At 40.8% G+C, this 24,349-nt stretch overlaps 1 protein-coding gene across 1 annotated transcript in view; it reads right to left on the reverse strand.

Moving 5' to 3' along the window:
* LOC124267230 (nucleoside-triphosphatase-like) overlaps positions 1 to 22,162 on the reverse strand; it is a 33,533-nt gene extending 11,371 nt beyond the window's left edge. Inside the window, exons 1-2 of the mRNA XM_046702146.1 lie at positions 21,944 to 22,162; positions 20,945 to 21,808 (exon numbers count right to left, since the gene is read on the reverse strand). Coding sequence (XP_046558102.1) covers positions 20,945 to 21,284 — 340 coding nt within the window. The 5' untranslated portion in view covers positions 21,285 to 21,808; positions 21,944 to 22,162. The remainder of the gene's footprint in view (positions 1 to 20,944; positions 21,809 to 21,943) is intronic.
* Between the last annotated feature and the right edge of the window lie 2,187 nt (positions 22,163 to 24,349).

Raw genomic sequence — 24,349 nt, forward strand, 5'->3', positions numbered from 1 at the left:
ACAGGAATTCAGTTCGTCTCGATGTTTCTATGTCCGCTGACCCATCTGACTTACCGCCTCTTTCAACAATGACCCAGTTATATGACGAAATGGCAGCTTAAACCTTTGACTTTGGTTCTAAGACACCACCCGTGAAGATCCGGGTTAGAATTGATCTTCAGTATGCCATGCTGGTCATAAGAGGCAACTTACGGAATCGGGTGGTCAGGCTCGCTGACTCGGTTGACACATGTCATCGTACCTCAAATGCTAGATCGATGCTCATGTTGTTGATCACTGGATTGTCTGGTCCAGATTCGATTATTTACAGACCGCCGCCATATAGCTGGAATATTGCTGAGTGCGGCGTAAAACTAAACTCACTCATTCTAAGAAACCAAGCAGCATCATCTAGACGACCGTGAGAACCTGGTCATCATTTCATCTGGTAACAACTCCTTCAACAACTGTGTCACCCGCATCTCATTTCGAAAAGAAAAGTATGTCCCCAGTGAGCGGATCGTCACTGTAGCTCACTTCATTTATATATAGTTAACAATGATATTAACTTGACAAAAGTTTCAGCTTGACTGATGTTCAAATCTGTTCAGCATACCTTTGTCTGAATGATTTGAGCATTGTTCATTCATAACTTTCTTTGATCATTCCGACATGAAATGTTAAAATATTTGCGTTTTTCACACCTTTGTGGAAAATTATACCCGGATGCGATAAAGAAAGTTATCCAACATTAAAAAGTTATCCTACCATTTCTTCAGCTATATGTTTACTGCAAATGTGTTTCCAATCAAAGCGACTCGATCTTCGTCATAAGTCTAATGGTTGGCATCAAGTGATTTAAACTTAAAATATCATAAGATAAGTTACACAATATTAAAACAAAATTCATCACTTTTTCTATTATGCTATATTTTTAGCCCGCGCTCAGTTCCCTTGATGGTTGACGTTGAAAAAGAGAAACACATAAAAATATTCTAGATGCCCTCATCGGAAAGGCCGTCCGTCGTGTGATGTTCTCATACAAATGTTTGGAAACGTTCTTGTAACAGTATCCCGGCACATGTATACACTGTGGAATAGGGTATTTCTACATGTATAACTTCCGAGAAGGAACCATACCCGACAGACAAATATAGTACCGGAGATAGCGTTACACGAGATGCCAGTGACGTTCCCAGCATACACAGCGATTTATAACTAGCTGTGCACCTGCAGACCGAACCGTACACTCACCTGTCACTATAGATCAGGCATTGTTACGTGTGAATGTCGTTATTGCATGGCTAAGAACGGACGGATTATATAGTGGGATGTTTTCAACACACACAACGAAGAGAAAGAAAAGCATCTACACATGGCTCGTTCAGTCATCTTGGATGTTCCTCGGCTGAATGGCGATCAGGTTGATGATGTAACTGATGCGAGGGAGCATCATTCCTTCAGAGTGCGGATAATGGTTGTAAATGGTTCATGGATATGTGCTTTCTAGCATAGAGCTGCTGTTGGTTTTCTAAAACTGACAGCAATGTATTCTATTTGCCATTCACTAATTGAATTTCGAAATTGTGTGAATGCCGGGTGCTAACCATAGGGATGGATATGGGCACAATTCTTTAGAACACCTGGTGTCATCAGTAATTTTAAGCGATCTTTTCATATAGTTCTAAGTCTACTAGGCCTTCTACCCTGGTGGAATCATTATGACGTTACTGACGTTACTGACGTTACTGTCAGTCACTGTTGCGAGCACCAGGACAGCCTTGTGCAGGCGAACCATATGCTTTGATGACTTGCATCTATAATTAGATGTGTGGTACACAGATACTACGCCCCCCATGGAATTTTCGTATGCCAATTATTCGCTGCATCAATGTCACGGCGTGATTCACATGTTGCACCCATGTGGGAACTCCCGCTATGGTCTTGGGTATGGAATCAAAAAAGGGACATCGTTGCGTTGTCCTTTCTTGGATTCCCAACATGGCCATGGCTATGCCTTAAACAACGCTTTAACTCATAGGATACACAACCATCGCTATATTAAGACTTAATCTTTTATTTTCAGTGATTAATTCATATATTCACTACCAGTTAGACTTTTACCCCCAATGAAAATCTTTTTCGTGAGATAATTGACACTATTAACTCACTGTGGAGTCACTGAGGTCTCCATATTATGATTTTCATATGTCATCTGTAAATGTAAAGACCGGACGTGACACAACAAAGCAGTGTTCGAAATAACCACTGGCCCGCTAGCCCGTGGCTAGTAAAAATCTAGTCGGGCCAGTAAGTCTTCACAGGTACTGGCCCGACTGGCTAGTGAATTTTCATGGGGTCATATTGTAAATATATCACACTCTCCGACTTGTTAAGTTCTAACACGCAAGATTATGGCCTGATTAAAATGTTCATCATATTATCAGCTTAATGATGAATCCAGTGTCTACATTCAGATTTCGGGCTAGTGAATTGTTTTGTGGGCTAGTGACTTTCAGGCATAGGTGGCCCGACTGGCTAGCAAAATTTGGGAACTATTTCGCACACTGCCACAGTGCACGACAGAAAGATTCGATATATTTACGAGAAGACTCATTAATTCAGTTATATTTTTTCAAATGGGAAGGAGACTGCAGAGGTCGCCTACAAAGTGATATAGCCTGATCGTAATTTTACTAAACTAGGTGCACATGATATGAAGGATACAACCTATATTTGATTGATTTGTGCTACACGTCATTTCGTGTTTCGTGGATAGTGAGGCAATTTCCAGTCAGTAACATAAATTGAATGTATTCAAATATTGTCAACTTTAAAACTTTACTTACGTGTCAGGTCAAGGACACTTCATACAAATATTTAAGAAATATTTTTCTTGATCTTTTTGACTTTTTTATCTTGAATGTAGCAGGGACCAAGAAATGTGTTCAATAAGTGAGTAAGTTGGGTTTTACGCCGCTTTTAACAAAATTCCAGTAATATCATGGCAGGGAACTCCAAAAATGGTCTTCACACATTGCACCCATGTGGGGAATCGAACACCAAGAAATGTGTTCAGTGAGTGAGTGTGCACGGTTTTACGCCGCTTTTAGCAATATTCCATCAATATCACCAGAAATGGGCTTCACACATTGCACCCACGTGGGAAATCGAAACCGGGTCTTCAGCGTGACGAGCGGACGCTTTAACCATTCCATTAGGCTACCCCACCAAGAAATGTGTTCATAATTCCTTGAATAGCTACAGCCATTTTCCATAGCGATAAACATTTGGTGCGTCGTAGTTCATGATACAGTCGGAATCGTACAATCGACACTGCCTTTATAAAAGCATACCTTTCCTGTGTCTATGGAACGTGTTGTCGCTTTTATTTACACCGTCACTGAAGTATGCCTATAAATTATGAAACAGGTCAATATTCAACGGGGTATTTAAAGAGCTGTAATTCATGGCTGTTACAAAGGCTGATAATGCATAGTTCAAAGCGAGTAATGTCAAAGGTCAACATCAAGGCTGTCGAATTGAGCAGAATGAGGACACGGAGATATTGGAGACGTTGACAGTGTTGTCTGTCAACCAGACACCCTATTTTTATATCTTACTTTAAATGCAATTGGACATTTCTCTCACAATGAATATGTGTCTCGCTAAACGTCTATATTTTCTCGCGTTTTTAATTTGTTCTGTTATGTTCTTGTTTTAGTGGATACGTTTTGAAACTAGAAACACACATGCATGCATGAAGTTAAGAATATAGAATACACGATAAAATACAACGATGGTCTTTTAATTAGAGGCAATGATCAGGGCTATGATGCCTTTTAATTCCTGGAATTGGCAAAGTGTTTTCTTTGGTTTTAATGTCTCTGGTTTTGGAGGGTAAAACCAGATGCAAATGGCCGACGAAGTTCGAGGTGGATGGTTCAATAACGGAAATGCGCTCACTTGTAGAAATTATGATATCAAAGATAATATCATTAAAATATACTTTATCTTAAGAATATTTATGATAATATTTCAGGGCCTCGTGCACCCCAGTTTAGGTATTTTACTTATTTGGTACATAATAACTCCTCGTTGATGTCACAGAAACATCAAGTGGTCACTTCGTTATTCAGCTTCTTTCCTTAACGAACTAACGTCGGTGCAGACTGTGCATTTGATTTCTTGGGGTCAGGGAAGCAGATTTTATAAATGAATATAGTATAATCTTAAATATGCGCTTATATGAATATTCTGGTGGCATCAGTGAATACAATAGTTTGTTTCGTTGAAACTATACCGACGTCAAGATGTTTTCGCGTTAATCATGAACATGGATAGACCGTTTAATGACGCTGAGTAAGTTCAACGTTTGTTGAACATAGATGGGAAATGGATTCTTATAACATAAAAGTCCAATTCTGGTGTTCCCCGCCTTGGTGTTACAGGCATAGTGCATTAAGCCGTGTACAATCCCCACTCACTCACTCACTCACTCACTCACCGAAATCAGTCCCTCTTAAAATATAAGAGTTACATATTTCCGACCGATAGATTGCACGCATAGTCAAGAAACGGATTTTACAGTAGTTCCAGGAGCGAAAGACCCGGCGCGAGATGTTCTTTCTCATCTGCAGTCAGCAGAAGGTTATCGGGGCTTCAGCGCAGCTAATGACTTAAACTAACGCTTAGTCTCTGAAAATATATAACTTTGATAGTTACAAATTAACCCATTTAAATTGGTATGTAGCCCTATAGACATCAACGTACTAGTCTCTTAAATGAACGTATTTTACGGGGAAAAAATAAAAAAATAAAAAATAATAAAATATAGTGAAAATGAGCCCTGAGACTTTCTTTTCATTTTCTAGACTTGCCACATAATCTAGACTTACATGGGATTTCTTGGATATATTTGTTTCAGTGTCTGTATGACAGACTAGGAGTCCCAGTGAGATGTGAGATTCAGAGTAAATCTAGACTTCATTTAGAGCTTTAGCATTGCAGGGAGGGCTTGGCTGGCAGTAGGGAAAATAATGTGGTTCAGGGACTGTTGAGACAGACTACTAATGACTCAGCCATTCTGGTGATTCTTAAATGTTTGGTTGAGTTAACCCTAATAACCAGTTCCCTCGCGTTAAGCCAAATAGAAAAACATTTTCAACCATGGGTTTAATATTGGTGCAAACATGTAAATCAGTTGTGTAAACAAGGTGAAAGCTTTGTGAAAATCTCTCCTAATGATTCTTTACTTTCATAAATGACGCCAATGAGTGTATATACCTCGGCGACTTTCCCGCACAAATTATAGAACTAATTTAAGGCTGAGTTTGGTCGGTACCAGCTTAATGTACGGAACACGTGGCAAGCAGCCTCACAATGACCCTTTGATTACACATGTACATCTGAACGAAATGTGTTGACCGCACTCGCACAGAACACTAGATATGTATTTTCACATAGTTTACTCTACGTTTGGAAGACCAACGTGGGGTATTTTACCACCAACAAGCAATAATCGGATGATTCGATAGTTTATGACACGCCCGTGATAGAGAAGACATCTTATCGCTGATTGAACCAGACTGGGCTCCTGGCAAACTGATATATCCGTTCCTAAATACCCAGGCGGCCGCAGTGTCCAACAGCGGTACCAGTTTCTGTTTAAAGGCTATGTCCGATGAGACTTGATAACCTTACAATAACGGCGACTTAAGATAAATTGAAATCATTTTAAATTGTGTCTCGTTTACTCTTCCATAGCAGCAGCCACTAGATTATGTTCTGGGTTTACATTAACTCGGATTACTATCTCTCGTAACGGACCCAGCGTGACGCAATCTGTACCTGCCAAGTACATACAGCAGCAACTCGGTTAAATACGCCCTCACCCAAGTGTTTTCGTAGATCATGATTTCTATTAATAGCATGATGTTTCCGAGGTGTATCCCGTGTATGACTACTATAACTATTTACCCTAGACATAGATCAATGTTACATGGATACCGCCAGAGGTATCGACAATATACCAGGGATACCGCCAATATCAGAAAAATATCTTAATTATCACATGTATCACTTGGATACCGCCAATATCACAAACATATCTAAATTATCACATGGATACGCCAATATCACAAACATATCTCAATTATCACATGTGATCTGATACCAATTATATCACCAAGAGTTGATAAAGTTACAAACATCCGGAGGCCGCCAATTAATATCACCAAGAAATCTCAGTTATGACAGGGACACCGCCATGGTGCTGCCCATTAATATCACCAAGAAATCTCAGTAACGATAGGGATACCGCCAATATCACCAAGAAACCAAGAAATCTCAATTATGACAGGCATACCGCCAATATCATCAGGGATAAGAAATCTCAGTTATGACAGGGATACCGCCAATATCAAGAAACTCAAGAAATCTCATGACAGGGATACCGCCAATATCATCAAGAAATCTCAGTTATGACAGGGATACCGCCCAATATCACCAAGAAATCTCAGTTATGACAGGGATACCGCCAATATCACCAAGAAATCTCAGTTATGACAGGGATACCGCCAATATCACCAAGAAATCTCAGTTATGACAGGGATACCGCCAATATCACCAAGAAATCTCAGTTATGACAGGGATACCGCCAATATCACCAAGAAATCTCAGTTATGACAGGGATACCGCCAATATCACCAAGAAATCTCTCAATTATGACAGGGATACCGCCAATATCACCAAGAAATCTCAGTTATGACAGGGATACCGCCAATATCACCAAGAAATCTCAGTTATGACAGGGATACCGCCAATATCACCAAGAAATCTCAATTATGACAGGGATACCGCCAATATCACCAAGAAATCTCAGTTATGACAGGGATACCGCCAATATCACCAAGAAATCTCAGTTATGACAGGGATACCGCCAATATCACCAAGAAATCTCAGTTATGACAGGGATACCGCCAATATCACCAAGAAATCTCAATTATGACAGGGATACCGCCAATATCACCAAGAAAGAAATCTCAGTTATGACAGGGATACCGCCAATATCACCAAGAAATCTCAATTATGACAGGGATACCGCCAATATCACCAAGAAATCTCATCATCAAGAAATTATGACAGGGATACCGCCAATATCACCAAGAAGAAATCTCACCAATATCACAAACATAACAGAACGACGCCTATATTACAAAGATAACGCCATGATCAGAGGGTTACTGGAAGTACCAAGAGTATGCTGATGATATTTCCGTGAAACAGATTATTATTAAACAAAACTCAGTATTCTTTAGCACGGACGTCCTACATTTAACGTGGCCACTGTTCAAATGAATAACAAGCATTGTCACTAAGGTGACATAATCCCCCGACGCAAATTATCAAATCAAACTTAAAAAGTACTGAAAGTGAAGGTCGTAATTTAAGATGAAGTTAAATGTCAACAAAAACATGACCAGTCAACCCCTCTTGATATCTTGCTCTGTAGTTGTTCAAACGCACAAATATTTTCAAGACTCACTTTGACCTTGACATGAATGTCTTAGTGTATAAAATATGCAAAAATAGTAAAAAAGAAATTGATTATTGAAAAACATTCAAGGGAAGTCTTGAAAGTCTATGAAGAAAATCCAGTGATATCTCGCTAAAAATCTTAACATGCAGTTTAACATGCTGAAATCTTCAAAGTGACGCCGTGACCTTGAAAATGATGTGAAGGTCACCAACATCGACTGGGCCTTGCACCTTCCCCAGATGAAGCTTGGTGTTGAATATGAAGAAAGTCCAGTCAACGGTTCTTGAGGTATCTCGCTGACAAGCTTAACATGCAGTTTAACATGCTGAAATCTTCAAAGTGTCGCCATGACCTTGAAAATTATGTGAAGGTCACCAACATCGACTGGGCCCAGATAAAGCTTGGTGTTGAATATGAAGAAAATCCAGTGAACGGTTTTTGAGATATCTCGCTGACAAGGGTAAAACGCTAAAGTCCCCTTGTGACCTTGAAATGAACGTCAAGGTCACTGGGACCTTCCTTTTACTGTGATGAACGTAGGTACCAAATATGAAAAGAATCCAGTCAACGGTTCTTAAGATATTCCAATTCGTATGTACGGACGGACGGACGGAGCCTAGAACTCTATCCCCCGCTTCGCGCTAAACGCGCGGCGGGGGACAATATATCCTAAGCCGATGGGTATACCAACTATGACCGAAGTAAATGTAAGCTTCGTTGACACATGTCATCGCTTCCCAAATGTGTAGATTGATGCTCGTGTTATTGATCCCTTGATTGTCTAGTCTAGACTGGAATATTTACAGATCGCCGCCATATAGCTGGACTATTGCGGCGGTAAACAACAAAACAGACGCTCTTGATTCTCATTTACTGTAATTCTTATTACAATTTCTCGCATTCTTTGGACTAGTGGCAGCGACGGATTAAAACAATTTAGATAGATAAATAATTTATATGACGAGGAGGTACTTTTTAGGTTCGAGTCGCCGTGTTGGAATGGGAAAAAAAAGGTTTTTTGGGGGGTCGGCAATAAAAATAAAAAGGGTCAGTCGGGCGATGATCGACACCTCAGAAAGCACTCAATACCATAACTTATCGCCTCTTATATTCCATACAAGCAGAGTATGCCGCTGAGATTACATCAGATGACAAACAAAACGAATCAATGAACTCACTAAATCAATTAAATGCTGAACACTCCTTACTCCTAGAAATAGTTAATTCACTTCCCGTGCAATGGAAGCCCTCCCCGGCGTAATACATGAGCACAACAAACACAGAACCAGCGATGATCTCCTCCCAACCATCCGGCCACAGCCAGCATCAGTGGCGTGTAATTGTGGTCGTCGAGGGTTGTATCAACACATACTCTGCTGTCGGGGAAAACGAAAACTTGAACGGCAGATGTTTGACATCACATTACCCAATATTGTCACTCATAGCTCGCAATCGAGTAAACGTGTAATTGTAGTCCCTGAGGATAATATCAAACTGACATTATTCCCAGAAATAACATGAATCTACAAACAAAACTTAAAATGTCTTTGAACGGCATTTAGAAGTGATACATATAAAGGCGAGATTGTATGGATGTCAACTTCTGTATTTGAGGAACACGACGTTTCGGAGTATCTACCTACTGCTTCATCAAGTGAAATAACTACAGTACTTCATTTCACCTGACGAAGAAGTAAGAATATACTTCGAAAAGTCGTGTTCCTCAAATCAAGAAGTTGACATCCATAAAATATCGTCTTTAAAACATAAAATGTAAAACAAATACAAAAGAAGCCCAGCAGGTGTCTGTAACCACATTACTTCATAGTGTCGCTCATACCTCGCTATTCCAATTCAGAGAAAGGCTCCTTTGGAACAGCCGTTCACATAGACAATCATCAGAAGGGTTTATCAATGTTGTTAATGTAATCTGGTTGTTTTATCACAAAAAAATGAGTAGGAAGCACATGTGTATACATATTGTTGGATAGCACTGTTGAAGTTATCTTGACATTGTGTTGTCGGCTAGCTAGACTGAGTGAATGTTGATAAATGCCGCAGCCAAGAATAGTCCAGACTAACAACTAGTCTCTGAAATGAACATATTTTACAGAAAAAAGGCTCATGGTGAACAAAAAAAAATATATATAATAATAAAAAGGAGCCCTGAGGCTTTCTTCATTTTCAGAAGCTGTGATTTTCTAGACTTGCGTGGGATTTCTTGGATATATTTGCTTCAGGGTCTGAATGATAGACTAAGAATAGTCCAGTGTACTTGTTAAATAGCGCCTGGGCAAGACATAATCTGGGCAGACTGTCAAAGTAACAAGTCGAAATGATTAGTCCGATACGACACCCGACAGCTTGAATCCCATCCACTGCAGAAACCAGCTGGTACCCGGGTAGACTTTGAATTCCTATCGAGATGTCATCACACGCGAATCTAGATCACACGACAGAAAATTTGGCAGAAGCATTTTTATCTTTTAGGGTGGCCTTTAAAATGTGTTACGTGATAACTGAACAGAAAGGAACATCCAGCATTACCACACCATTGGCATCGGCAAATTGTAACAGTGTGACAAGCATTATGCATGGGGACCAAACACGCGCACACACAGGGTTTCAATGTGTTATTGTTTGTCCATATACAAGTCATCCAAAAGTACGGATAATTATGTGAAGAACTCAAAGACACCATTCTCCAGATCAGAGAGCGTCATAGAACAGGAATATCACCAACATAAAACTAATCCGAATCAAAACCAGTAAATGTTCAACTTATATTAAGCTGTCCACTAGACCTTTGCTGTTTTAATCTTTAATTTAAGGCAGTCGTATATACCTCACAAGCCGTTCTACTTGCACATGCAGGAGTAGAACCATATCCATAGAATGTTTGGTATTCGTTTATCACCGTCATCAGGGCATCGTTTGTTTGTGTGTTTCACGTAGCCACCAAATTCTGAACATGGGTCAGTCGGTCTTGATTCTCATTGACTTCAATTCTTATTACAATTTCTCGCGTTCTTTGGACTTGTGGCAGCAACTGATTAAAACAATTTAGAGATAAACAATTTATATGAAGGCGGTACAGATCGCCGTGTTGGAATAGAAAATACACAATCGGCAATAAAATTAAAAGGGTCACAAAAATAGAAATGCTGCCCTCATTCATCTTCTTCTTCTTCTTTTATCGTCATTCACAGTCATCTCTTGTTTTATTCCGATCATTAAATTGTCATATGTGAAAGGCTTTTCCTTCAATACCTTCAGTGTAATCACAAAGTTTCATTAACCAGTTCTCTCATCGGACGTGGGAAGAGAAGGAACAACCCCACCCCCTCCTTCCTACCCCTACCCCTGCCCTTCAAACTGCTTGTGCAATGCACCTGTTACATTCCCCGCGCCGCCCTTCCCTTTCCTGCACTGCCAAAACATCCTGCGAAACGTTGATGTCAGATTTCTTTCTCAACGATTCGAAACACACATACACCCTCAGACTGAAGTATTTAAAAAGCGTTCCCTCTCTCGCATGTTATTCAACATAACGGGTCTTCAGGCGTTACAAGAAGGAACCATCCCCAAATGATGTGGCAATGCAGGGAAATTAGACAGAGTGCCTTAAGTTGGTTCTCGCAGTGCTCAAGGGACATGGCATCGTGGTAATGACAGTCATTAGTCGACAACTTGTAGCTGTTGATGGGGGCAGCCAGCAGGATCCCGCCACGAGAGATGGTCATTGTCTCAGTGACTGGCGAGAGTGACTGTTTAGGTACAAATGGACGTTTGTCCCTGACGACCAGTGCTTTGCATGCTCAGCATTAGCTTAGTCTGTCTCACAGTCCCTGAAGCACATTTCCTCCTAGCCCTTGCTGCTCCTAGCCCCGTGAAGGTCCGGATTAGAATTGATCTTCAGTAAGAGGCAACTAACGGGATCGGGTGGTCAGGCTCGCTGACTTGGTTGATACATCGCATCCCAATTGCGTAGATCGATGCTCATGCTGTTGACCATTGGATTGTCTGGTCCAGACTCTATCATTTACGCCATACAGCTGGAACATTGCTTAGAACGGCGTTAAACAAGAAACCAACCAACCAATCTAAATGGAGGAAGTCTAGATTTCCTCGAGTTCTAAATTTAAACGTGACTCCTTTTCAGTTTAAGAGGAATTGTCTGTTTCTATCAAAATTATATATATTCAGAGACTAAGCGTTAGTTTACATTTAGCCTAATGAGTGTGCGCTTAGTAAATGTCAACTCGCAGATACTTAACAGTTTCATACCGATATTGTTCTAGGCAAAACGTGAAATATGTGTCAGTCTTGTTGGTTCCATGTAAACAAAAACACATCCATGGTAGGTTTAAAATATGTTTCATCTTTTTTCAATTATTTTTTTATCACAACCCCTTGTGATTATTTTGGACTGGATTGCATTCACATCCTCGGTGACCTGTGAAGATCCAGGTTAGAATTGGTCTTCAACAAATGCGTTTTTGTAACGGGATCGGGTGGTCAATTGCGTATATCGATGCTCATGCTGTCGATCACTTGATTGTCTGGTCCAGACTCGATTATTTACAGAACGCCGCCATATAGCTGGAATATTGCTGAGTGCGTTAAACAACAACCCCTAACCACATCTGCAGTTTTATAAGCCACAATAGGTACACGATTATATAAATTTCAAAGTAAGTAAAACTGAAATTGAAATGAATTTCAGAGCGAAATTTATATTTTCACGGACATAACATAATTCCTCATGTCATTGAAAGATATGATCATGCTTTTCATTCAAACTATTCTTATCATAAATCAATTAAAACACTTTACAAACAAACAGTTCTGGTTAACGTGATGTCTATTGATCCTGTATGGCGCTCTGTTTGTATGTTCGCTATGTCCTTATGTGTACTAGCTGTCATGAGCCACGTGCCTTGACAAAACCATTTCACTACTACAGTCCGATGTATTTGTCTGTCAGTAACACGTGTTGACACCTTGTGGATTGTTGATAATTATACAATTTTTGTATTGATGTTCTTCCTGTACCTTTATAAAGAAGGCATTTTGATCTCATACCTGTTCATTCTTATATACATGTGTACTTAGTAGGTATAATACCCGAATAAACAAATTCGAGGGGCTGATTTGGTATAGCCGTGACCCATGATAACATACCATCAATATAAAACAATGGCAATCCCTTTGTTTTAAACATAATATGGACCTCGCGATCGTCAGTGATGACGGATATGCAGACTAGACACAGAGCCCGTACATCATGGTCTCTACTGGACGAGAGCAGTCTGTACCACAAACCTCTTGTTTCTGATTGCAACTTCATGTTTGGTTCATCAAGGATTAAGTGGTACTACAGCGTTGTGGGGGACGCATGACTGGGCACCATACAGGCAGGACAGATGCCCTTGGCGCGTGGAATACTGATGGTACAGCACTTACAGCTTGATAATAAACAGACAGCAGGGCTACATAGACTCAAGCATTGAGAGTCAATACTGGAAATCCATTGCTAGTGTAAACACACCTTGTCAAACCAACGAATCGAAACCCTACACCGAAAACCCCCACCGTGCACGCACGGTGGTGTAAAGTAGAGACTCGCTTGCGCCAGCGAGCTGCTAATGTAATGCGTGTATACGTGTACTGATTCTATCGTCAAGTGCTGGGGAATTAGCGTAAATAATGCTTGAAATAGGCAAGGTGATGTATACAACATCCCTGGCTTAAATTTACTGTCAACATAGAAATTAACTCAATCGTCGGTTCATTTTTTCAAAACAGTAGGCTGAAAACAAACAATAAATCTTGAGTGTGTGTAAATGGTGGACGGCTGTCTTTGTGGATTTAAATTCAAAATGTATGACTCAATTTCCCGTTTCGTGTATAAGGATATCGTGGTGGAAGAACGAGTTTCTTTTGGCCTATTAGATGGAAGAATCGACAATCTGTCAAATTGCCTCATCAATATCACCCGTGTTAACCACAAATGAAAATCAGATTTTATCTACGACACCCGTGAATGGATTGACAAACACATGTCAATGATATAGTCAGAATTGAACAATGGACTTTACTTTTGGAAGAAATTTCTAATGATTATGGAAAGTATTTTTTAAATATATATCAACACAAAATGCAGAGGGAAAAGGGCAATAGCGCTTCTTATGAAACATTTTCCCTTAAACATATTTCACCATGAGCAAGTCTCGATGGCTATCTAACTACATCAATACCGACAACGAAGACAACGCAGCTGAAGGGAAAGATTTATGTATAATTGGACTTATCCTCGGAGATCACAGAATCAACCATTTTTCTCTCAGTGAGTATGCCTCTATGCATGAGTATAGGATATGGTAAAACTAATTATTGGATCTGATGTTCGACAAATCCGTCAGACACTCCCTGTCTAAGAATATATTACTCCGCAGACGGATATTACGCCTTCCTAATGATTATCGGCATAAAAGCACTACTAATGCATGTTCTGTTAAGAGAGATTATACTAAGGCTTCTGTTTCTGAATATCTTGTTTTCGAACACCATGGTATATTCAACGAAATCGAGAAAACGAAAGGCGGGGAAAGACTTCAGTTTGTCTCGAGTTTAATGTAAGCTTAATCAAATCCCATTCCACCAATCAACGTTTCAAACATATAACGATTGACACATGTCAAGCTGACTGTAGTGAAATGAAACATCTTGTCATGAAGTGGGCAGCTACGAGATACGTTACAGGAATTCCCTGAAGGACCTTGACGCCCTTAAAACAAACGTTCCCTTTGGTGAAGAAACCCATGAAGTAACTCTCACAGATATCTGATTACTATTCAATGTGATATGTGTACCTACATACACGAAACAAACCTTTAACTTCTCTATGATGATGCTCTGGTTATGGCTCTCTGTCTGTTCGGCCCTTGTTTAATATGTTACACTCTTCAAAAAAAGAAGCGCATAGATGATTTTGAGAATATTGGACTCGAGTAGTTGCGGCAAGTATGCGGTATCGATCACTATAAAAAGGCAAACGTTGTGTTTAATTGCCTTTGTTTAATCGTTTTAGCCTGGAAAAGAGGAAATCATCATGCACGACTGTGTGCCGCCAATCGAAACATCGCCATAGGCCGCCTTGAAGCTGGGGAGTCGCAGTCTGCAGTTGCCCGACATTTCAACGTTCATCAGAACACCATATCTCGCTTTTGGGATCGTTTCCTGCAGACCAATTCTGCTCAAGATCACCCTAGAAGCTGTCGTCCAAGAGTTACCACCCCAGCCCAGGACTGTTACATCCGGGTTGCTCACTTGCGTTATCGTCTTGCCACAGCCGCGGAGACTGCACAACGCATACATGGTTTGAGAAGAATTTCCGCCCAAACTGTCAGGAATCGATTTCATGAAGTGGGGATTCGACCAAGAAGGCCACTTATCGCCCCTGTTTAGAGAGACGTCCATCGGCGCGATCGCTTGCGGAGGTGTCGTAGAGTCCGGAACTGGAACCTTAGAAACTGGAGGCGTGTTTACCGTCGGAGAAATGAACGTTTTGCCCCTAATTGCATTCGACAAATTCAGTGGAGGAAGTGTCATGGTGTGGGATGATATATCCAGTACACAAAGATCTGCTTTAGTGGTGGTTCGGGGGAATTTTACAATACATCGGTACAGCAACGAAGTCCTTGCTGCAAATGGTGGCCATACAACGTGCTGACTTTGACGCCCTCTTGTGGACTCAAGTAAACAGTTACACAACAATAGAGGCTGTAGTTGTGTTGGCGAACTCTTTGTCTATTAGACTTTTCACCTTTGTACCATTGAAATTACATAAAATAATTGCACTGAAACTAACGCAATAAAGTCTTCTAAAAATGGCTTATGCGGTTTTATTAAGAGTGTATAAGCTATAATCCACATAGACACAGTGTGCCTTCACGACTCAACAGGGTATAAGGTGTTAATGTCACCTATGTACATGGCAGTAAATCATAACTTGAAACTGTATAAGTTAATGAGCAAAACGGAGCTACCTTGATGTAGAAAAAGAAAACTGTAAATTGAATGAACTGATTTAACAGATCCGACGGAATCCAGGTATCAGCATTACTGTGTGAATTGTTGCATATGAAAAAATAACCAAGTAAAACTGAACTCGTTCAAAACAGAAAATGCATCGCTTTCTGCAGAGCCGAAGGTACTATCCTGCAACGCTCAGTGGTTCCTAATGCAAGTGCACTATGTGTACATGCCATGCTGTGAAAGTTTCAAAATATCTTCTTGAATCGTTCCGGATAAATATGCACAGTGCAAGTAGACTTGACAAGCACCAGAAGAACTCTCCTGTAAATTCCGCTTCCGACACATCCTCTTGAACACCATCTGTACAAATATACATGGCGCTCCCCACCCTAGTGATTCCCTAAGATAGATATGACGTTCCTACCGGTGACTCCCATCCCGGGGTGACTCCCCTACCAGTGGTACCCGCACCTGGGTTACGCCGCTGTGGGCGACCTCTTACACCCGTGGGGCGCATCTAGCAGTGATCTATCCCGGACTAAAGCTTCCCCTCAACCCCTTCCACACCCATCCACACCCCAACACCGATAACCACATGCACACGCAGACGCGCACACACACGGACGCACGCACTCACACGCACACTAACTAAACAACGCCGCTACCCAAAGTCCCATGGGACTGGATGAGTTTACAACTATACCGAACTATCATCCGCCACACGGACTGGCTATATACACAAGTTAATGGCCGAATCGTAAAGGAATAATATTTACCTGCACTTAGCCAGGAGAATTTGTCTAACAGTCTGGGCACCGCTTGGGAATACGCACGTACGGGGCTAGTTGATAGAGGCCAGAGGTTTGTGGAGAGGTGTTGACATTATCTGTCATCTCATGGCGTTATCGAGTGACCTGCTGGCTAGGGGAGGGAGCACTGATACACTGATACATTCATACATGTCACTGTTAAGGGCTGACGCTCACAAGGTCAGGGTGGGTGCAGATATACCATAGCTGATAGAGTGCATTCAACTCCAACGAGGTGGGAACTGATATATCACAGCATTGCCAGCCTTTGGGTGTTTCTTCTGTTTCGGGCCTGCCTTTTAGATCTAGGAATAACTCCAAGTTAACTTCAATATTGAACAGGGAATAAAGAGTTAACCTTACGGGGAATAAAAAGTTAACTTTACGGGGAATAAAGAGTTAACGCTATGGGGGGATAAGGAATTGACGTTATAGGGAATAAGGAGTTAACTTTACGGGGAATAATTCCAAGTTAATTTAAAATTGAACAGGGAATATCTACTTTCCATTGTTTCTTGAACAATTGTTTTCGAAACAGCAACAATACAACAACAGTTGTTTATTAAACATCACATCAGTAATTAGTATTAACTACTTTATCGTCATTATCATACTTATTACTCTGATCATTTTAATAATATAATTGTATTACACGCCTAGGGGGGAGTTATCGTTAATTATGCACACCCTCCTGAGTAGTCTGATGTGGGTTGGAAATATTTATTTAGGTACGTTTATTCAATGCTATGTGACTTACAGACATGAACAAGTATCTAATTTTAGCTAAATACAACAATTAAATCAATTAACAAGTGTTAGAAACTTGGTAATCTGCTACTCTCTGTCAAATCTGCAATTAATCAAAGGTGACACTGACACATGTATTAACTGTGTGAACTGATCACAGTGCTGGTATTCAACAAGGAATGGCGAAACATGAGAAAGGATAGTATGTGTTTTATATGAAATATACGTACTGGGATTTGTGGGCTTAAATGATGACAGATGCGTATTGTTGGTATTTTTTATAGTGTCATGAACGTAATTTACCCGATGTCCGACATTTACTCTCTTTTAACAAACTTTAACGAAAAGATAAATGTGTTCGATTGTTTGCACTCGTCACAATTCCATGTATATAATGGGTGTCCGTAAATTAATAGAGTCTGGACCGGACAATCTGGTGATTGACATCAGGTGTACTGACCAACGCAATTTGGAGACGCATGGATTCCTGAGGATCAATTTTAATCCGAAAAGTTAAAATAGCATCACTTATATTTCTGCCATTGCATTTAACGTCATGGACCTTTCTTAGTGCTTGATGTGCTCGATGTGCTTGTGTCTGACAGCGAAGCTGATAGTTCTCAGTGAGCGCATCAGCGTGTTCTAATGTCTAAACGAATACAGATGGCACCTTCTGCTGATGTACAATATACCTCTCATGTGTAATTAACACTAAAAGGTTATCTGATCAGCCATGTTGTACAAGGCGATATTAGCACTAAGATGATCATACTTCTCACACCTTACCATGGACTCTTTTCAGTCGTAGTGCTAAGATTGTTTTTTACAACGACACCATGCTCTCTTGCTGTGATCCATGCTGTTTGTACTTGAATTCCAGGAAAGTTATGGTGGGGGGAATAATGAGATCTAAACCTGGTTCCCTCATGAAGTCGCTATGAAAGTTCATGCAACAGAACATGGGGTGGAAAACAGTAAACAGTCTGGCTCCATTATAAATCAAAAGAACATTATGTTTTACGGTAGCCATGGCGATAGGCATGGACTCTTCATTGTATGTCAACTTGACATATACAAAATAATCATGATGTGTATTTAATGGTCTGTGGAACATTGGGAACAATTAAAGTAATATACTTTGCTTTTTAGACCTTAAATCTAAATATACACACAGTTCATGATTTCATGAACACACACACATAATATATATTACTTCATTATCTGAAGCCAAAGTCAAGATCTGACATCAAGATATAACCAAACATACTGCACCTCATTTACTATTTTATATGTATACATATACTGTTTCATTATTATCTGACATTATAATCTAAAATTATTATCTGATGTTATAAAAAATATATATGCAATATTTCATCTCAATATTCTGTCTCAGCAGACGTCATTAATCACAGGGCCGGAATATATTGAGTGTTTGGACTTTAGCACATTCTGATCCCTACTTAAAACGTCACACGATCATTGATGACAAATGCAGGTACATTGTATTCCATTGATTTACGCCTGACTATATTCTGATCCCTGGTTGTAACGTCACGACATATGCTCTCAAGTAAGTGAGTAAGTTGGGTTTGACGCCACTTTGAACTTTATTCCACTTCTATTACGACATGGCAGTTTGATGTAGGAGGAGTGGGATGCTAGTCTCAGACTTCAACACTGCAGTGAAATCCACGAGCGCGTGTATGGTATAGACTATCGCTCTGGATATATATGATTTTGATATAAGTAACAATGATCCCATTTAAATTGAAAAGTAGCCCGATAGTCTTAGAGTCCCCGAACCATATTATTTCCCTACAGACAAGCCCTACCTGCAATGCCCTAAATGAAGCAAGTGTAGATTTCTGATCTCCTTGGGCTCCTTTTCAATTTAAATGGATTTATTTGTTACAATCAAAATTATATATATTCAGAGGCTAAGCGTTAGTCTAGGAGCCACAGTGCGACGAGAGATTAAACTTGAGGAAATCTAGACTTGCTTCATTTAGGTCTATAGCACTGCAGGGAGGGCAATACAGTAGGGAAAACAATATGGTTCAGGGACTGTGAGCCAGACTAGTATATGGTAGTAAGAGACAAAGAAAATTGTGACGGAGCGAACTGGGATTCGAGATAAAGGCGATTCAAAGGGAGGCAACTATGCACGGCGAATTCTGTCGACTGTACCCCCTGTGCCCCATGGCTGTCCGAGGCAACAGAAGGCGATCAAGGACACACGTATACCGGAAACTGTATGTTGTATGTTGTGACTCTACCCGTTAGTGGCGTTGTGATATACAAACACTCACATGTTACACCTGAGAGTGAGTGAGTTTAGTTTTACTCCGCTTTTAGTCATATTCCAGCCATGCCACGACGGATACACCAGAAATGGACTTCACACATTGTCCCTATGTGGGGAATCGAACCCGGGTCTTCGGCGTGACAAGCGAACGCTTTAACCACAAGGCTACCCCACCGCCCCTCCACCTGAGACACAGGTAACCACAAGGAACGGGCAAAGATAAGAGCAGAAAGGAAGATCATGTCATAACTGATAAAAATGCAATCAGTACTTCGCGGGTTATGAGTGGAATTTTTTAGAAAGATCATGTCTATAGATAACCTCGACGTTATCACCGACGGAGAGTCCGACAGAGACAACGACCTGTTTCTGAACGTATTGCTGACACAACGTTTCTCCTAGCCAAGCTGAGATACATGTGTTATGCTGTAGTCTCATAGTCTTCCCTATTTTGTCTTTTACTATATGTCTTAGATTCAGAACTAGAAGTCGGGCACAGGTCACGTGTTGCAATGCATATAAACCTTATCAAAAATGAAGGATAAGTTCAACCTTCCTTTTCCCCATAAGTCTGTCTCACAGTCCCTGAACCACATTATTGTCCCAAATGCCTAGCCCCCCTGCAGTGCTAAAGCCCTAAATGAAACAAGTCTAGATTTCCCCAGGTTCTGAATCTCTGATCTCCCTGGGGCTCCTTTTCAATTTAAATGCGTTTGTTAGTTACAATCAAAATTCTATATATTCAGAGACTAAGCGTTAGTCTATCCCCCACATATGGGTGAGTTATGGCATATGCAATATTTCACCACATTATTCAGTCGCAGCAGACGCCATTAATCACAAAAACAGAATATATTGACTGTTTTGATTTTCGCATATTCTGATCTCTACTAAAAACGTCAGATGATAGTTGTTGACAAATGCAGGTACATTGTATTCCATTGATTTCCGCATGCCTATCAAACCTTGGGAGCCATGCTTGGGAGGTATCCACAATACTGTAGCGTTACTACATCCAGGGAAGTTATCAAGGGATGGTATACATGGTACTCACATGGGGATTAGAACTCGTGCGTTGTTGGGGAAGAGCGAACACAAAAACCACGTGCCTATCCACTTAAGGGACCGTTCATAATTTATGGCTAGTGTGATGATGATGATGAAGATGATGATGATGATGATGATTTTAAGGAGGGGGGGTGTCACCCATTTTGTTCTGGGTAGGTAGGGGATGTCTTCAATTTTGTACACATAAACTAGGGGAGATACATTGACTTTGTACATGACATGTTAAGGGGGCATTTACTTTGTATATTCACATTGTACACGCTCCTCCATAAAATCATCATTACACATACAACCCCCTCCCCATCATAAATTATGAACTACCCCTAAACCATCAAGAAGCTAAAAATAACGCTGAAAAATTGCAAGCTTGCTCAAATTTATATGGTAGATAGTGTATGGGTCTGGAGACAGTTAATTCAGTGTATAGAATAGTAGTATACAGTAATAACCTACCAGCAGTTGCCATTAGGTACATTGGCGTTGACTTCCACTTTTCCTCTGGAACAACGTCTTTAGCTTTAGCCACAATATTAGACAGATATTTAGTTAACCCCTCTCTGTGTGTGGCATAACGGCCTATTCCGGGGGTAAACTTGTGTCCATATCGTAAATCCATGGAGGGAATATCTGTTACAGTTCTTGTGTTTTGCCATTCATATACCTTTATTTTTGTGCCGCTGCTGCCTGCATCCAACATCACCCCAAACTGTGTCTCTCCATTCGTACTAACACAGGTTACAATGGAATACAGGTGCGCCGCAAAGGTCAGCGCGATTATATAGAACTTGGCCATAACTAACTATATACGCTTCTGTACTGTCACTGGAGTCGTTGTTACTCAATAGCAAGCACTATTCCTATCATCCAGTTCCAAGTTTGAGGGCGTGTACATACGCCTACAGCAGCAGAGGGCACAGTTGTTCTGGTCAGTATGTGACTGATTTGGCCCAGACAGAAACATGTAGCAAAGCCCATCGGAGTATATGGGCCACGCTGCCGATGGGTGTCATGACACCTGTTGCCTTCACAGCAGACGATACCTAACAACAGATCACTTCCAGTAAAGCAGACGACACACTGTATTTCCAGATGTGACTTGTATTTTACCCACTGTGGTCACAGATTGATCCATAAACACCCACTTCACTTGTCCAGTGAAATCCTTTAAAAAATCAGAACGGATAATAGATGACTCCACAGTGATTTCAAAATGTCCAGGTAAAACACATAGCCACTTCCGTGTTGCAGAGGGCACCGTTTATCAGTATGTTGAGGACAGTTCGCGGTTCATCTCGTCTTCAGGGTCGTCGGTAACAGCTGAAAAGAGCACAAGATGGTAATGACGTTCTCCGTAAATTGAGACCTAAATATAAATCCCCTAATCACTGTGAAAAAAATGTTCAAACATTTCCCGTGAAAGTTATTACATCACCAGGGCGAGGCAATACCTACAAGTGGTTCAAACGTTCTTTCAAGACAGAACCCTTGCGAGAGCAATGAGGGGAGACGGTGGTGTTATTGCCGCCGCAGGGAGGAGAGCATTCAGATACCGGGGGACCATCTCGGGAGATGGAGGGACGCTCCGATACCACATTCACTTGGCCGCTAAACTAACACCACACCGCCCCGCGCAACGCCGCCTGCCATCACCCCTTCGACAGTCAGTGTGCAAGCGTTATTACTCAGCTCTACCACAGCCGATAACATTGCCAGTGGCCTAGTCCCAATAGACGGGCTATCCCCAGCGTGGGTAATTGTATTATCTATAAATCCTATGGTTTTCAAATCAAATCAGGAATAATGACGGTATATACAGACGCTGGAAACTGGGAATTCCCACTACCCCTTGGGAACACTGCACAAACTACCAGACCAGACTTTGTGATGGAACCTTGCTATCGTGGCACTGGGGATGGCTTTGTAACATACGACCGCCTTATGACAAACATGGAATCGCTTGCTAGTTGATATAAAATTAACCGGACTGTCCCCTGGGAACCCTTGCTGTCGGCTTGTTAACGCTGTATTCCCTTGGCATTAAGAATGATTATTAGGAATGACAAAGTCATCAAAAATAATTAAAGCCAGCCCTGCGTTTATCAAATAAGGTCGTGATCAAATGAAACTGCGTTGTAAGGGGATACTACACGTTTATCCCTGCTAAATCTGCGACAACGGGAAATTCTGTTTCTATTGTTATGCAACTATCGGAATTTTAATAGGGTTTCGGTTTTTTACAGAAATTAGCACTTGTGTACAAGTGTTGCTGTGGTTTTTGTTCACAGACAAAATGATGCATGAAGCTCGTTAGCAACTTGTTGCTTTCATCAAATTGACTGCACCAAGTGATGCTCACGCCTATTCGAACGCAACATGTGTTAACACGAGCGGGACACAGAATGCTGGTATGTTTGTGTTTTGAATTATAACATTCCCTTTGATGATAAATGACTGGCATGACCCGAGATTTTTAAATTAATTAATGGCAACTTTCGCTTCTTTCCAGAAAGGGATTTTACTCTTATGATTGATGAGGCCCTGATATCGTAGCGCAGATCTGCGCTTGTTGCAATGCTACAAATGCATTGTGAAATAATACCCTGCACACTATTTTCACTGGAGTCTATTGGCCGTGCACGTGTGTAAACCTGCACGTACATTACACATTAGTGTGTCCAAAATGAGCCAAGAGCTGAAAGTTTAGGAGTACATTCTGTCACAAACTGCACAGGGAGAAAATAGAATCAGTGTTCACTAACACGTTTTGAAATACCAAGGTTTAAAACAGACAGTAGTACAACATGAGAAAGATCGAGGCGTCTTCACTCCGTAGCAAACAGCAATGATTACAATCCAGACAACACCGTCACTGCCGTTTGCGATTAATCTAATGAACCAGATAGTACAAGAGAACGAAACCAGTCAAGATATAGACAGGGCCATGTGGCACCAATCACCCAATACAGTGGTCCTTTGGCAGGTGTATAAATATCTGTGTATAAGGAACTGGCAAAATTAGTTAATGACGACAGTCGGCGGTGCTCGACTCTTTCCGTTTCTTTAATGCCGACGAGTTCCGATTCTTTCTCTGAGAATACGCCTTTTTTAATCATTAAACGGCGACTTCCTCAACGTGGTTGTTAACGCCAACAAGTAACTGCTTCAGCATAAAAAAGTGTTTCGAAACCGAAGCAAACGCTTTTTACGGTTCATTCTCTGTTGCCTTTGGGCTGCAAAGTAACTTCTTCACATCAAACTCATAATTGTGACAGCAGTAAAACTCCGAGGACAGCTGTTAGCTGTCAAATACAACAAAATATGACTACGAGTAAAATTGAAAATTTTATATACTGACAGAAATATAAAAGGGAAAACATAACATGGTGTTATGCAGAACATAACGTGGTGTTATACAAAACATAACGTGGTGTTATACAAAACATAACGTGGTGTTATACAAAACATAACATGGTGTTATGCAGAACATAACGTGGTGTTATACAAAACATAACGTGATGTTATACAAAACATAACATGGTGTTGTGCAGAACATAACGTGGTGTTATGCAGAACATAACATTGTGTTATGCAGATGGTCGACAAGCTGCATGTCGCTGGTCCAAACGTCTGGAGTCGATTCCATCGTGACGTTGTATGGACCCAGTTCAAGCATGCATGTGCATCTGCCTAATTCCTTGACGCTGATTTGTGAATTCAGTTGTTGAAAACGTCTGTAGTAACTGCTGTGCTCTCCCAAAATGGCATGCAACAACTCTATCATCTAACACAGGTTTTCAAGCCCCTCGAGCGCATCGTCCCCATGACTGCTTTCCGTTCACCATACAATTGAGGGGTTAC

Source organism: Haliotis rubra, unplaced genomic scaffold, assembly GCF_003918875.1.
Source record: "Haliotis rubra isolate DU_JTF1 unplaced genomic scaffold, ASM391887v1 Scf13, whole genome shotgun sequence".
Taxonomy (NCBI): Eukaryota; Metazoa; Mollusca; class Gastropoda; order Lepetellida; family Haliotidae; genus Haliotis; species Haliotis rubra.